This window comes from Eschscholzia californica, unplaced genomic scaffold, assembly GCF_041429995.1.
Source record: "Eschscholzia californica isolate CP2 unplaced genomic scaffold, dmEscCali1.0.p SCAF_3, whole genome shotgun sequence".
In the NCBI taxonomy this organism is placed as follows: domain Eukaryota; kingdom Viridiplantae; phylum Streptophyta; class Magnoliopsida; order Ranunculales; family Papaveraceae; genus Eschscholzia; species Eschscholzia californica.
In genome coordinates this window covers 5004005-5020224 of record NW_028238420.1, presented here as the reverse complement: position 1 = coordinate 5020224, position 16220 = coordinate 5004005, and the positions used below count along the sequence as shown (strand labels likewise).

Genomic DNA, 16220 nt, shown 5'->3' with positions numbered 1-16220 from the left:
CATGGACAGGGTTTTTCCCCAAATAAATTTTGTTTAGTCCGACGGTCTGAGCTAGGGGTGGGAATCGAGCGGGCTCGGACGGGCTCGGACAACAATGAGCCAGACTCGGGCGAATCGAGCTCGGATAAGCCGAGCCCGCAGTAGGGAGTCGGGCGGATCGGGCCGGACCAAAAAGGCCATATTGGTGCCCGTAGCCCGTCCGAGCCCGGCTGCCCGAGCGGGTTCCAACGGGCTAGGGTCGGACGGGCTCGGGTTATTTTATTATATTCAAAAAGATAAATTTATCTTATATATATTTATTTTATATAAATAAAATTTTATATAAAAACAAATAGTTACTCAATACCCAACCACTTTGTGTGAGAAAAGTAAAAGAGATACTTGAGATATTTGAGAAGATGGATATAAATAACTCTTCTCCAAGTACTTTTTCTCTTATCCCAAAGGTGTGAGACTAAAACATGATCCATCACAAAACAAGAATTGAAGATCACTTTTTTTGCCTCCATTCATCTATTTAGTCCCACACCTCTCATATTCTCTCATCTTTTCATCTATTTATTCCCACACCTCTCTATTTCATTGTTCCAATATATTAGGACTTGAATCACTCTCACCACCATCATCATCTTGCCAAATTTTATCGTTCTTATTTTTCTATAAATCTTCAATCACTTTCAATTTTTCATCCAACCAAGTCAAATCTATATTCTTACTCTTCTCATCAATACCCAAACTAGTATTACTACTACTATGATGCATTTTAATCACGAGGTGCCATCGGATTTTCCATATCTCTGTGATGCATTTTAATCACAAGGTGCCATATCTCTATGTTCTAATGAAGTTTTCAAAAATGATCAAGAAAAAGTGCTCTGGTCCATATTCTTCATATTTTGGTCTTGATCAATTTCACCAATTATTTGGTCGTAGTTTTTTCCTCACTTAGTGACTTAGACCATCTCCATCAACTATAGTTCCCAAATGTGAATATGGTTTGACAGTGGTGAAAAAGAAGGCTCGTGACTAAAGTATTTGGGTGCCTAACTATATATATAACAATCTACGTGACAAAAGAATTATATGCTCATTCCCTACAACAATTCTATAGAGAATGTGGCATTTTTGTGAACATCGACCACTCCCCACCTCTATAAGTAGACCCCAACTCTTCTTTATTCTCCATAATTCAACACAAACACTCACCATTGAACGAAAAACCATTACAAACACAAACAAGAAATAGTCTTATATTTGTGTTATTACCACTACTCGATAAACAAAGAAAGATGAAAATGATGAACAACTCAAGTACTCAACAATGGGAAGATCGAAGAGAAAGATTACAAGAGAGCTTGGGGGAGTTCTTAGGGAACAAAGAGGAAGACTCTATATCATAAGAAGTGTCAAACCATTCGAAATATCTATCCAAATATTTTTGTGTTGAAAAATAAAACACATCAAAGTTAGGAGAAAAAAATGGTCATAGAGACCATTTGATATAGTCAATTACTATTGACCATTCCCCATAGTTAGTAAAGGTCACAAGAAGGCCAACATCACACAACAAACTTTAAGCAAACTTCATAATGTTAGTCCCACACCTTTGAGTTAGAGATAAAAGAAGCAAAGGGGAGAGGTTACAAGTTCTCCCTCTTTGATGTTCAATCCTAAAGCTTTTAATCTTTAGTACCACATTGATGGTCTTATAGATAGAGATGCAAGAATAAAGGTTATAAATAACTCCTTCATTTGCCTTTCTCAAAAGGCTTCTAAAGGCTAAAATCATTAACTCATAACTTGAGATACTTTCAATAATCATATAATAAAATGTATAAATGGTCATGTTTGGGTTTTTTCTTTTTAAAAGTTGTACAAATTTATCTTTATTCTATCTTATGACATTAGACCCGATTAATAATTTTCTTCTTTCATTTAAAATAAGAGATTCACTTCACTTCCACTTAAGTCTCAATAGGTGATGTAAGACTAATAAATAAAATAAACTTGATGGTTTGAGTGAACCTTATTTTCTATTTAATAAGAGTCTCAAATACATGTTCTAACTGTAAATAGGTGATGTGGGACTAATAAAGTTAAGAGATTTTTGTTGTTCTCTTTGGAGACTTAGTCCCACATTGAACATCTAGAGAAGAATTCATATGGGGTTGTGATTATATGAATCAAACCACACTTCTTGGATTGCAAGCAAGTTAAACCTATTTAGTCCCACATTGTTGGGGGTGAAGATAAAGGAGAAAAGGGAATGGTTATATATAACCTCTTGAACACTCTACAATACAAGCCTCTTCAAGGCCAAAATTTATGTAACTTGTATCTCTTAAGTCCCTCACTATTGGGTCAAAGTTATGGGAGCAAGGGTCTTTGATGGCCAAAAGATTTTACCCCTTGGATCAGTTTAAAACATAATCTTTATATGTTTGATCGGGCGGGTTTCGGGCATCACAAGTCGGGCAGGTATATCGGGCGGGTTTCGGGCATCGGAAGTCGGGCGGGTATATCGGACAGGTATAACGGGCCGGGACTCGGATTTGAGGTTATGTCCGAATCCCGGCCCTATAAGCCCGATTCACCGGGCCGGGTTAGCCCGGATCGGGTTAGCTACGGGCAGTGGTCTCTAACGGGTCGGACCCCGGAGTCTATGACCGTTTTCCCAGCCCTAGTCTGAGCGGTCAAGGATGGCATGTGTCCGTTTCCCCCGAATCGGGAGAGTTGTTGTCTATCGACTGCCCGTCCGGCCCGATTCCCACCCCTACATCCATCTGTTTAGTGACCCCGATAATTAGTTGTTTGTCCAAGCTTGAGGTTAGCCCGACTTGAATTTGACAGGGAAATTTGACGAACCTTGGTTGAGGGACGTTTGGGAAAATATCTCCGGTAAAACTATACATTTCTAAACATTTGAGACCTTTTCACCCTAAATATATGAAGATTATATCTCGTTATTGCCTTCTATCACGTTCTTGCGAAAAATTCTGGCAAGATAACAAATCAAGCACAAAACTAACTTTATTTATGCCTAATTTCCAAACTAAAATTAATAGGATGTGCAGTGTTATAATTCGATATAACACACTAAGTGGAACTTTAAAAACAAAATTTCTAGCATTAGACTGACCTAGACTTCATGCACATATCAATGATGATTTAAGTTAGAGGTTTGAGTTAATTCCTCTTGTAAGTTAAAAGATAAAAACCCCCGACTATATATTGCTACTGAGAAATTCAAGAACCCCACTTATAAGATTTTAGAGAGGAATTTGAAAACTTGGAGTAGTTTCTATTTTATCTTAGATCTATTACATCAACTCGTATTTATACTCATCATTACTTAAAGAGAGAGAGAGAGAGAGAGAGAGAGAGCTCAAGTTAGTTATAGTGAGAGAGCGACAGATAATTCTATTTATAACATAAAGTCAAAATAGAAAGACTAAAGTCAAAATTAAAAATGGTTCTCTCTTCTTTTTCTTCGTTATTTACTTTCATTACTTAGTCTCTTATACCACTTGTAATTTCTCTACACAAAACACATGAACACGGATCTGTGATCACCATCAAATGTTAGCCAGAGCATGGACACAACCTTTATTTTGCTCTCCTTATGATGGCCACGACTTAAGGAATAAGAACTTGGAACCTCTACATAGCTCTTTCTCTTCTTTTTTCTTTCACCATTAAGGATGTCCATAGGTTGTGAGAAAAATTGCACCGCTTAGGAATCCTTGTGTTAGCTAGAGTCCTAATCAGGAGGGACTCCATATTTCGGCAGCTTAGGCGGTGCTTAAGTCCGAATGGACCTAGCAAAAGGGTCTGAGTCGTGCGCGGCTCGGCCTAGCACACAGTTGGGTATCTGCTGCGCAACCGACCCTCTCGCCGAATTTGACAGAGAAGTGGCCAACGCCTGCAACCCCTACCCCTCAGCCTTTTTGGTCGAGTTGTGCCCCTATACCCAGAATCACTTTTGGCGGAGACATGATTGTGCATGCGTGCTCAACCACCTTGGTCGATATAGATAATATTACATAGCAAATAAATGTTTGCATACTAAGAGAAGTCATCCTCTGACACCACAACCACCACTAACACCTATTAAGCCAAGGATATGTCAACCTTGACAAGTCAAAGAAGTCAACTGACTGACCTGGAAATACACGTATGAAATCCGCAGGCACAAAAGCGAGCCCTCGTCACAACTATCAGGGAGGTGGACTTGAAAGAACTTTGCCACCTCAACATAGAGGCCAATAGGAGTTTCCTAGACACCTTGAACGCTGTCTTGGCTCAGCGGCAAGCGTAGAGGTGGATCAAGCCCAACTGTGGTCCCAGAATAGTAAAAGAAGGTTTGAATTGACATGAAAAGGTGGATCTAAGTCCGCTTTGCAACCTAAGTCTTGATCTGGCTTGAGATAGAAATCAAGGAAGTCTATCAAAGTATGCTCGGCATCTTGACCTCTACTTTGCCCGAAAGAAATGTCAGTTATGTGGAGGCAAGAAAACGCCGAATATCTACTCGTTGTATCTCGAGATACAATCTTATTCAACCAAGATCAGAAAAATTCTATTCCCAATCCTACCACGTGGCTTCAATAGGTGACTCACCACTAACATGCAAACCTATATGAACAACACAAGTTTGTCTAAAAAAAGATCCAATCCTTACCCTCCAATTATTTAACTCACCGAATTATGCTTCGCACTTTAAGCTCTGCTCTGCCTGAAATAAATGTCGGCTACTCGGGAGGCTAGATAACCCTGATTATCAGTTTGGTTTACCCCGAGATTCGATTGTATCTAGTACGATAAAAAAGATTATATTTACGATCCTTCCACATGACCTCCTTTCAGCTAGTGATTAACCACTGCCATGCACGCCTATATAAATAATATAGGTTTTCCTTGAAAAAGGATCCGATTTTTACCTTTCGATTATTTGACTTTCAACATGCAACACTGATTTGACTTGATCGTGAGATTGTCTTTGCAGGTACCCCCGCCCCCTTTCCTCACCGGCGACACAAAGGAACATCGATTTGAAAGTTCAAAACGATTTTCAGGAAGATTCCAGGGAAGCCACTTTATAACATCACCAACACCGTTCTCATTTTTTTAACTGAGGAAAGGTTTTATATTCCGCAATTTAATTTTTATCATCTAGGTCATCTCGACAGTACACAAACTTGATACATTAATTCGTTGTAGTTCTTACCTATATTCAACATGTAGGTTTATTTTCATGAGGCTTGTATGAATATTGTTCTGTGTCGATAGGAATAATTTCAAGACCAAGAGTTCGGAAAATGTCTTTCGATTTTCATACTCTTGTCTTATTGCAGAAGTTGCGGTAGAGTAAAGCTGCCTCACTTTTCTATTGCAGCGGGGAGATGTTCCGGGTAAACAATGATTAAACATTATCTAAATTCAAATCTAAATACTATATATTCTTTTCCGTCAACTTGTACACTGCAGAAGTTTTTCTGTCATTCCATTATATACTATTGTGTTAATTTTCAAGTTTGTAGTGTCATTGTTTATGCATCGGGCCTCTGGCCTCCTTGAAAGTTGTAGTCTTTTTTCAATACATATACTAGGTGATATTTGTCTTTTCTTTCTTTCTTTTTTCATTCACTGAATCAGACTTGCAAGAACTAAATGTATCGGAAAATAACTCAAATCAGACATCCAGATAAATCAGACAAAAATAAACAATTTACAATCGAACTCAAGTAAAAAAAATCTCTAAAAAAAACTAGCTTACATTCGGAGAAATTTTTGACAAAAGGTCTGAAATATAGAAATTAATAGCACAATAAGTCTAATATTAACACAAAACAGGAGGTGAAATCTATGGTTAGTGAACGTGGGCTATTAAAGGTGTAAATGATAAGTTTGTTGGGTTTTATGGCTCTTTATTATGTTGTTGGACTTTAGGCCTCTTTCATTTGTAGTTTAACTTCGGCAGTTATCGTGGTTATCGCATCTTGATGATGTATCAATGCCATGTAATGACTAACGTAAAACGTGATCCATTTGAAAAAGAAAAAACACAAAATAAGCCAAAAAAACTACAAATTTTTATATTCACCAAACAAATCATTTTCGCATACACCACTTTTTGGATTCACCAAACCAATCGTTACATCGTTATCTTACTGGATTACACATAATGTAAATAACCTTATACATTTTACTGCCTAATTTCACGCAATTTAGTTTGTGTTGCGTACAAAACAAACTTATTTTCACACTTATCTACACATTCATTAAACAATTAACACATTAATGATACATTTGTGTGTTTGTACGAAGAAAAAAAATTAAAAAAATTTAAATAATTATTTTATATTAAATTTAGACCTTAAATCTCATATATTTTTTAGGGTTATTTTCCAAATGACCCCCAACTTTGTGACCAGCTTCCTGCCTGGCCCCCTACTTAAGCAAAAATACCCATATGACCCCCTTTTTCAGTTATCTTTAACTTTCCGTTACTCTCTCTCCTCCATCTCATTTCCTCTCTTTGCCACATCATCGTCTTCACCGGCAAGGATCGCCGGTCGGCCAAATTTTCAGTCCGCAACCTTCAAATTTTTTTTTTATTTCCTCTCTCTCTAAACTCCGGCGAAGGGGGTTTCCCTTCGCCGGAAGTCTGTCGAACAGACCATTGAAGGTTTGTTCGACAGACAATTGAAGGTATGTTCATCACGAACAGACCAGATCAAGGTCTGTTCGTGATGAACAAACCTCTGTTCATCACGAACAGACCCTGATCTAGTCTGTTCGTGATGAACAGACCTCCGGCGAAGGGAAACCCCCTAGCCGGAGTTTAGAGAGAGAGGAAATAAAAAAAAAATTAGAGAGAGAATAAAAAAGAATTTGAAGGTCGCCGGTGAAGACAATGATGTGGCGTGATCAATGATGTGGCAGAGAGAGGAAATGAGATGGAGGAGAGAGAGTAACGGAAAGTTAAAGATAACTGAAAAAGGAGGTCATATGGGTATTTTTGCTAAAGTAGGGGGGTCAGGCAGGAAGCTGGTCACAAAGTTGGGGGTCATTTGAGAAATAAATCTATTTTTTATTTTGGACTAATCCTCCGTGGACCCTATTCATTCACGGAAAGGAAAGAAGGTTCTCATAGGCCGCCGCGGCTTTGGGGAATAAAGAAAATTCTCCAGGGAATAAATTCTCGAGGAAATCCAGATTTTTTTGAAAGTTCTCCGGGGAATAAATTTTTATGAGGAATACATAATACATTTTTTTGAAAATTCTCCTCCATCTTATCTGTTCTCTCTGCCACTTCATCTTATCACCACCTCATCATCTTCTCCGGCGAAGGTCGCCGGCCGACCAATTTTCCGGTCAGCGACCTTCAAACATAAAAAAAAAAATTAAAGTAAAATTTTTTCTCTCTCATCTCTCTCTCTCCAAATATTTTTTTTTCTTTCCTCTCTCTCTCTCTAGAACAGATCTAGAGAGAGGTTTCACGAACAGACTTAGGTCTGTTCGTGAATTCAGCTTGCAACTAATACTACTGATAACAGATTGACTAAAGATCTAAACATTTATAAGACTCAAATCATTAAATCGAATCAAATCGATCACGACGGAATCAAAAAATAAAGGACGAAGATGAAAATGAACTTACCACATTGCCAAGGGCAACAACGTTGAGGAAAGTTGTTGATCTCCTTGAAGATTTATCGTCAATGTCTTCATCGGCAATAAGAGCAGAAGTCTGTAACATAGATTCTGAAAGTTGAACTAGCTCTTCGATTGCCTCCATGACGTTGTCGGATCGAACAAGCAGCTCTAAGTTTCTCTCACAACTTTCTTTCTCTCTCTACCTGAAATTGTGAAGCAACAAAAGGAGATCGAGATCTAAGGTTGGTGTGTGATGATGATGAACCAGAGATTTGCAATTTTAGGTCGATAGATAAAATGAGGGATTTTGTCTTCCGATGGGGGAAGAAGGGAAAATAAAGGTAAATGTCGTCGAAATGTTTACTTTGAAACCCTTTTTCCTCTCTCTCACTCTCTCTAAGATGCGTTTTGGATTTTAGGTTGAAGTTTTGATTAGCAAAGCCATGACTGGGTACTTTCTGCTTAGAGTAAATTTGCCTGAAAGACCAATCAGTTTCACATTTAGATTTTCCACAGTGATGCAAGATTTAGATGATAAGTGGTTTACTTCTCTTACAGAGAAATTCGAGATCTTTGATGGTGGATTAAAATGGTGAGTTTGAGTGTATTTGAAGATGGGTAAAGGAAAAAAAATTTGAGAGACAGAGGAGAGAGATTTTTTTTTTTTATGTTTGAAGGTCGCCGGCCGGAAAATTGGCCGGTGGGCGACCTTCGCCGGAGAAGATGATGAGATGGCGTGAAGATGAGGTGGTAGAGAGAGGTGATGAGATGGAGGAGCTTTTTTTTATAGCTTCTTCTAAAACTAGAAGCCCCTTAGCAATAAAAAGAAACATAACAGTCAATCTTATTTGACTAGTTTTAAGAAAAGTCTTCATTCTCCGGAGAATTTTCTTTATTCTCCGGAGAATTTTCTTTATTCTCCGGAGAATTTTCTTTATTCCCCAAAGCCTCGGCCTTCTCATAATAGTGGAAGTGAAGTACCAAATATTTCTTGATCATAAGGAAACTAGTATGGGTAATGCTGTCATTTACCACTGCCCTTTCAATATGGTCTCAATGCCACTCTGCTCCAATCCCACTTCTCTCATCTCCTATAAGTTGAAATTGTCATCTCTCACTCACATTGTTCTACTATCTCTCTTCCATTGCCAATCCCTTTTTTGTCTCTGTAAAATTACCCAGCTCTCTTTCTCTCTCTAAAATTACCCAAAAGTTTTAGACTTTTTATATGCTACTATAAAAAAAAACTGCCAAATCCAAGATCTTTTCATTCAAGTTTTGGGTTGATTCAAAATTTGAGGGTGTGAATCAAAATGGGAAGAACTCCATGTTGTCAAAAAGAGGGATTAAAGAAAGGACCGTGGACAGTAGAGGAAGATCAGAAACTTTTAGCTTATATTGAAGAAAATGATCATGGAAGTTGGAGAGCTTTACCTGCTAAAGCTGGTAATTACTACTCAATTAATTTTTCTTAGTTAATCCTATTCATACTATTACAAATCTTTTACTTAATATTTTTGATGATTTGGTTTTTGTTTGTTAATTTATAGGATTACAGAGATGTGGGAAAAGTTGTAGATTGAGATGGATGAATTACTTGAGACCTGATATTAAGAGAGGAAGTTTTAGTTTAGAGGAAGAAGAAACTATAATTCAATTTCATGCCCTTCTTGGTAATAGGTATGTTTGTTTGTTCATTTAATTTTAGCCTACATTTTGTTGATGTATCATTAGAGAAGATATTTTCGAAATTGAGATTGATGAAGATCACTTGGATTAATAACATATTCAAATTCGAGTCAATCAATTTTTGATGCTTAATTAGAAATATCTTTGTAATGTTCACAATCTCAAATTTCAGATACATCTAATAAAAATAATACCTATTTGAAGAACATTTTGAGTCTACTCTTAGTTGATAATTTAAAGTAAATTATTTTAACTTTTTTTTTTTGAACTGTAATTAAGTTATTTTGATGAACTGATAAGTCAATACATAAAGATCTCGAAATTGTAAGAAAGAAATATAGTTTTTTTTTTGTTGAACCAGATTTTCATTAATAAATTAAAGCGTCATTACAGTATTTATCAACATATAATTTTTTTTTTGTTGAAGGAGAAAAATAGCTTCAAATGAGAATAAAAAATGGGTATATAGTATATGCTTGTTTCGCATGTTAATATGTGACATTAATGCAATGGGGATTCTCCTTTTTGTAATCAAGCATTGGAATTTGAGTTTAATTTAAAAATGGTTCATATAAATAAATAAAATATAAATGAAGACTTCATTGTAGGTTAAAAAATGATAGAATCATGATCTCAATATCTTCCGTCAAGATGGAAAATCACATTTTATTATTTATTAATTTTGTCTTTAAATGATATAGCTTATATACAAAGGGTTTGAGATTTGTCGTTAATTGACGTAAGGTATATTTGATTCCAGGTGGTCAGCTATAGCTACTCATTTACCTAAGAGAACAGACAATGAAATAAAAAATTATTGGAATACTCATCTCAAAAAACATTTAACCAAAATGGGTATCGAGTCGGTTACTCACAAACCCAAGACCCGCTCTCCAAGAGCTTCGTTCAACGATCACATGGGTCAGAGCAAGGATGCTCGGGTCCAAGCCCAAGACCAGACAGCTCAGGAGCCCCATCACCAGCAACACCAGCCTCCTACTATCACGACATCAACTTCGGCTTCGGCTAGGCTCTTGAACATAGTGGCTACTCGGCCAGCAGCCCGTTCACTTTGTCTAGATGTCTTAAGAGCTTGGCAAAGAATAAAATCAGAATCAATTACTACTGGTTCCAGTTCTAGTCCAGGTTCCAGTGAGTCAGAGAGTTCATCGTGTACTAGTTCTGAATTGATCCGGAATTCTTCGTGTAATTTTAATGGAATCTGGAAAGAAAACGATGGTGATGAATATTGGAATGGCTATGATAAGTCCCTTACTGATTTAGTCATTGATGATGAATGGACATTTGAATCAGTAAGAACCGGAATCAACCAAGAACCAGATTTGAATTTCGTCGATGGGTTCACCGAAATTCTTTTGAGCCATTTTGATGATCAGGATTCTTGAATCACTCTGATAATGAGAATTGTAGTACATGTGATCTTTAGAATTAACATTCAAACTTATTCATTTGTTTTTTTATTATTCAAATCGTAACGCATGGTTATATTACAGTTAAGACACGAGTTATTTTCTCATTTAGATTAAACTTTGTGTACTGTCTAGACAGATCTCTTGCTTCTATTGGTAGTGCATCTAATTTTGAAAAATTCGGAGATCACAAGATTGATATTTGATTTAGGAAGATCTATAATTTATTGAACCATATCATTCAGGGTATAAACGGAAGTAGATAGGTCTCAAATGGTCTTTCCGGTAGTTTTTACTATCATTAAGGTTATGAGTATCTTTAAGACAATTTTTGAACATATTCGACTCTTATGATATATGCCACTCATATAACGTATGATGTTTATTGTATTTATATAACCCTGTATTTTTTTTTTTGATGAACAATACTTATCATTAAATAACAAGAGTACGATTACAATACATTGACGCAAAAAGATAAGGTACATTCTGTCAAGACTTGGGTTGAATTTTCTTTCTAGCCCACTTTGCTAATTTGTCTGTCTGGGTATTGAGATGTTTTTTTCTGAAGCTGAATATAACGCTGTAATTCCTCTTGATTTCTCTGATTCTGCTGACATGTATCATCGATTGTCACTGGATTTTATGTCGGTGGTTTTTCAGATGTTTGATGAGGTTAATGTTGTCGCTCTCTATGATAATTGATCTGTGATTATTTTCATGAGCCCAAATTGAGACCGTTGAGAATTGCTATAGCTTCGCTTTCTTCAGTATTTCGAGCTCTCGCTGAGGAGACTTTTGCTACAATGAACTCAGATTCTGCATTGTGAACTATTAAACTCATACCAACATTAAAGGCTATTGTAGTAAAGGATGCATGTACATTAATTTTCAAGTATGGGAGTGATGGTGGTTTCTATTTTTCCATAGAAGTGGGAGCCGTTTTTTCCAGAGGTTTCATGTTTTTCGGGAACGCCATAATCATATTAATCACTGCACTGGTAGAGGTTATCGAGTATTGAAAGCAATGGTCGCATCGGGTTTTTCATATAAGCCAAAGGACGGTTACAAAGTGAATATTGTTAGATGTATAAAAAAGAAAACGGGAGATTTTATAGGGTCCCCTCATTTTTGTTAAAAGACCTCCCCTCAGTGATAATTTAGCAAGTAAAATGGTTCATGGAGAGGCCTTTTAACAAAATTGGGAAGGCCTTATAAAACTTCCCAAAAGAAAACTATTCAAACATTCCAATGATTCGAAATCAACTTAAAATTAGTCTGTTTAAATCTGGTTTTTCTTCGCGTCAATGTCTGTCTTGCTTGAATAAAACCAAAATGAATCTAAATCCTTTGTCCAAATGATTCAGGTGTCACAAATTATAAGCTAGAATATTTAATATGTAGGTTCAAGTTTAGAAAACATAGATTGTAGAGATTTATTTTGGGCGTGAGCCACAAGGACAATTAATTATAATAAAATCTTTGATATCCACGGATATCACGTGGATACAAGTTCACTTTCATTTTAATAGGCGAACATGTGAATTTGTGTCATCAATTGGGTCCATAGCTCAGTGGTAGAGCATTTGACTGCAGATCAAGAGGTCACCGGTTCGAACCCGGTTGGGCCCTCTTTTTATTTCTCTCTTTATTTTCCATTTTGATAAATGAGGGGGCTAAAGTTACTCTAATTACCTAATTAGTTTCTAAAATTTTGTAATAGAATAATTGAATGAGAGTTAAGAAAGGAAATTAAACCCCTCTAGCAAAGCAAGTTCTTCTTTCCCTACTATCATCTTCTTGTGCAAACAAATTTGTTAGGTCAAGAACACTAAAAACATGAATGACTACTAAAAAGGGAAGAAAATTTTAAAAAAAGTAATAAGTCATTAAACATACCAAGATTGTTGTTAGAAGAAGAAGGCTAAAACTCCTTCCCTATCTTCAAAACTTAACCAAATCCTATCTAAATATAATTCTACTGCCCTTTATAAGTATCAAACCCTTCTTACCCATTCTTTAACAACTACACATTACCTTCTTCATTTTGGTTTTCCTATGGAAGACTTAAAGCTTTCATCCCCAAGTGATTACAAAATGGAGATGGCCACAATACTCATAAGCATTTTCTTGTCGTCAATCCTTGTTCATAGATGGTCTCAGAGGAACGTTAAAGGCCCGAAAACATGGCCTTTCATAGGGGCAGCCATCGAACAACTAACAAACTACGATAGAATGCATGATTGGTTAGTTGAGTACTTATCGGTATCCAAAACCGTCAAGGTTCCCATGCCATTTATGACTTATACTTATATTGCAGATCCTGCGAATGTCGAATATGTTCTCAAAACTAACTTTGTTAACTTTCCTAAGGTAAGTAAAAAAAAAACAAGTACGATTTCTCAACTTGTTGTTCTTATTTGTATAGATTTTGATTCTTAAGAGTAAATGGGTTTTTGTGTTTGAAGGGTGAAGTTTATCATTCATACATGGAAGTTTTGCTTGGAGATGGCATTTTCAATTCAGATGGGGAAATGTGGAGGAAACAGAGAAAGACGGCTAGTTTTGAGTTCGCATCTAAAAACTTGAGAGATTTTAGTACAATTGTATTTAGAGATTATGCCGTGAAACTCTCAAGTATTTTATTTCAAGCATCGGTTCACAACAAAGAAATCGACATGCAAGTAAGTCACAATATTTATATATCTCTGGATGCAACTACCCAAGCCTTAGTAGTTATTGAAATTGCTCTTTATGTAGACACCTAGGCCCGCCCAATCCCAACAGGTACGATGCTATGTTCTTAGAGAAAGCTTCACGAGCCCACCCAAAAGGCCTCGATACTTGCACATTTAACTAAACTCAGAGCACTTGAGCTCACACCTATACAACTAGGCTCCAGATACTCTCCCAGGCGACTATTACTATATACACATTAATGTTTCATTGAAAAATGAAATGTTCATACTTAGCTAATGAAGGGGTTATATGTTATTAGGAACTGTTGATGAGGATGACTTTGGACTCCATATGTAAGGTGGGTTTTGGTGTAGAAATAGGGACATTGGCTCCTGAACTACCTGATAATCGATTTGCTCGAGCTTTCGACACTGCAAATATCATTGTAACGCTTCGCTTCATCGACCCTTTATGGAGAATGAAAAGATTTCTCAAAGTTGGATCTGAAGCCTTACTTGATCAAAGTATTAATCTCATTAATGAGTTTACATACAAAATGATTCATAAAAGAAAAGCAGAGATTCATGAAGATAAATTAACCAACATAGATGGGAAGGTAAGACTCAATTCTATTACTAAAGTTCTTGTTTCGTCATATTTATCACGAATCTTACGCAATTCTTTCGTTTTGTTATCAGATTAAACATGATATATTGTCCAGATTCGTCGAGTTAAGTGAGAACCCAGAGAGTAATTTAACAGACAAAAGCCTTAGAGATGTAGTTCTGAACTTCGTTATCGCGGGAAGGGATACAACAGCAACAACATTATCTTGGTTTATATATATGATGATAATGAATCCTAATGTAGCAGATAAGCTTTACAACGAACTTAAAACGTTTGAAGAAAATCAAGCAAAAGAAGAGAAGGTTTCATTGGTTGCTTATGATCATGAAAACCCAGAATCTTTCACTGAAAGATTAACACAATTTGCAGGTTTCTTAACTTATGATTCACTAGGAAAACTGTCTTACTTACACGCTGCTGTCACTGAGACACTTCGTTTGTATCCTGCTGTTCCCCAGGTACGAAATCATGTGACCACATTTTTTCAATTCATCTGAGTTGACTCATGTCAGATTTGAAATGTTTTAGTATTTTTTTTCTAACTCTTTTGAATGGTGGACTGATTCGGTCTGATTCGAGTCCAAGGAGCCAGACATAAAATAGGTCTATATCAAGATCCCATTGTCTGAAATGTCTAGGTACACCCATGACTAGAATAAGTCAAACCCAGACAAGTCAGATTCAGACAACAAAGACCCAGACAAGTCAGATTCAGACCCTAACTAAGTAACTAACTATTATGTATAGGACCCAAAAGGGATAATAGAGGATGATGTATTACCTGATGGAACCAAAGTTAGAGCAGGAGAAATGGTGACTTATGTGCCATACTCAATGGGTAGATTGGAGTATAATTGGGGACCAGATGCAACTTCATTCAATCCTGAGAGATGGCTAAATAAAGATGGGATTTTCCAAAATGTATCTCCATTCAAGTTCACTGCATTTCAGGTAAGCTTATCTCTGATAATACAAATAACCAACAAGTTCTCGGTGACGAATGGACAAAAGTCTATTTATACCACCAAAACAAATTCAACAGGTTTTACAACCCATTTGAAACCCAATCGGCATAACCCTTTGAATTTCAACATATTTAATCCGTTTTAAACCCGGTATAAGCTAAATGTTGTCGTTCAAATGGCTGTTATTTTGATCCTATTGGCTTGTTATTGTGTAGGCTGGACCAAGGATTTGCTTAGGAAAAGACTCCGCGTATCTCCAAATGAAGATGGCATTAGCTATCTTGTGTAGGTTTTTCAATTTTAATCTGGTTCCAGGGCATAATGTTAAGTATCGGATGATGGCGATTTTATCCATGGAATATGGTTTGAAGATTACTACAACTAGAAGATCTTAATATATTTGAGAGAGATAAAAGCCACCATCAAATGTGGTGCCAATACCTGTAATTTTTTTATTAGCTACCAGTGTACGTTATGCGTAATATATAAAGGTAGTTCTTGTGATGTCTAGATCTATTATCTATCCTTCAACAAAAAAAAAAGATCTATTATCTATCACTTGAGAATATTTCATCATAATTCTTCGTATCATAATTCTTCGTATCATAATTCTTCGTCCCGACTTCTATTGTCGTTTACAGTTTTTGAGACTAGGTGTACTTGACAAATAGGCAATTTTTTTAGAAAAGACAATATATTAGTTAAACGACAAGTATGTTAGTAAAAATAAAATTAGAGACGTTTTAAAAAATTAACAGAATATCTGAATATGAAAGAAGGAAAATACTATATGACTCGACAAAATGTGATCCGAATGGTTTGACAATAAATTGCTGACGCCATGTGCAAATTTGGCCTTGCCGAATCATTTAAACCATTTTTCGTCGGTCGAGCGGAATTATTTAAAGAAGGCCAGCGCTTTGGGGAAAGCTACATAGTTTTCGGGGTGTGAAGACTTGGTCAAAAATTGGTCAATTTTGTTTGACAATTTTATTTTGCAAGTTGTTAGAGGGAAAAATAAAAAAACCCCCACCTCACCTCTCTCTCTCTCTCCACCTGATCTTCTCTCTCCACCTCATCTTCTCTCTCTCTACCATTATCTCTCTCTTCTCCGATTAGGTCGCCGGCCGATAAATTTTCCGGCCGGCGACCATTAAAAAAAAAAAATCAC

At 36.4% G+C, this 16220-nt stretch overlaps 2 protein-coding genes and 1 non-coding gene across 3 annotated transcripts; all 3 read left to right on the top strand.

Moving 5' to 3' along the window:
• Positions 1-8736: 8736 nt before the first annotated feature.
• Positions 8737-10896, top strand: LOC147547888 (transcription factor MYB16-like). Its single transcript, XM_086670402.1, has 3 exons — positions 8737-9105; positions 9210-9339; positions 10109-10896. The coding sequence occupies exons 1-3, from the start codon at positions 8973-8975 to the stop codon at positions 10752-10754; spliced, it is 909 nt and encodes a 302-aa protein (XP_086526528.1). The 5' UTR covers positions 8737-8972; the 3' UTR covers positions 10755-10896.
• A 1442-nt stretch (positions 10897-12338) lies between these two features.
• Positions 12339-12410, top strand: TRNAC-GCA (transfer RNA cysteine (anticodon GCA)). The gene has a single exon. It is a non-coding gene; the product is annotated as a tRNA-Cys (tRNA).
• A 112-nt stretch (positions 12411-12522) lies between these two features.
• LOC147547886 (cytochrome P450 704B1-like) lies at positions 12523-15625 on the top strand. The gene is made up of 6 exons (XM_086670401.1): positions 12523-13151; positions 13247-13462; positions 13777-14073; positions 14156-14542; positions 14832-15035; positions 15265-15625. Exons 1-6 carry the CDS (start codon positions 12837-12839, stop codon positions 15442-15444), a joined length of 1599 nt encoding a protein of 532 aa, XP_086526527.1. The 5' UTR covers positions 12523-12836; the 3' UTR covers positions 15445-15625.
• The last annotated feature ends 595 nt before the right edge of the window (positions 15626-16220 follow it).

Bases quoted from the DNA above. Each gene is read 5' to 3' on its own strand.
- LOC147547888 (XM_086670402.1), top strand. From the start codon at position 8,973: ATGGGAAGAACTCCATGTTGTCAAAAAGAGGGATTAAAGAAAGGACCG. The intron at 9,106-9,209 runs GTAATTACTACT...GTTAATTTATAG, and splicing joins AGCTTTACCTGCTAAAGCTG to GATTACAGAGATGTGGGAAA. The intron at 9,340-10,108 runs GTATGTTTGTTT...ATTTGATTCCAG, and splicing joins CATGCCCTTCTTGGTAATAG to GTGGTCAGCTATAGCTACTC.
- LOC147547886 (XM_086670401.1), top strand. From the start codon at position 12,837: ATGGAAGACTTAAAGCTTTCATCCCCAAGTGATTACAAAATGGAGATG. The intron at 14,074-14,155 runs GTAAGACTCAAT...TTTTGTTATCAG, and splicing joins TAACCAACATAGATGGGAAG to ATTAAACATGATATATTGTC. The intron at 14,543-14,831 runs GTACGAAATCAT...TATTATGTATAG, and splicing joins TGTATCCTGCTGTTCCCCAG to GACCCAAAAGGGATAATAGA.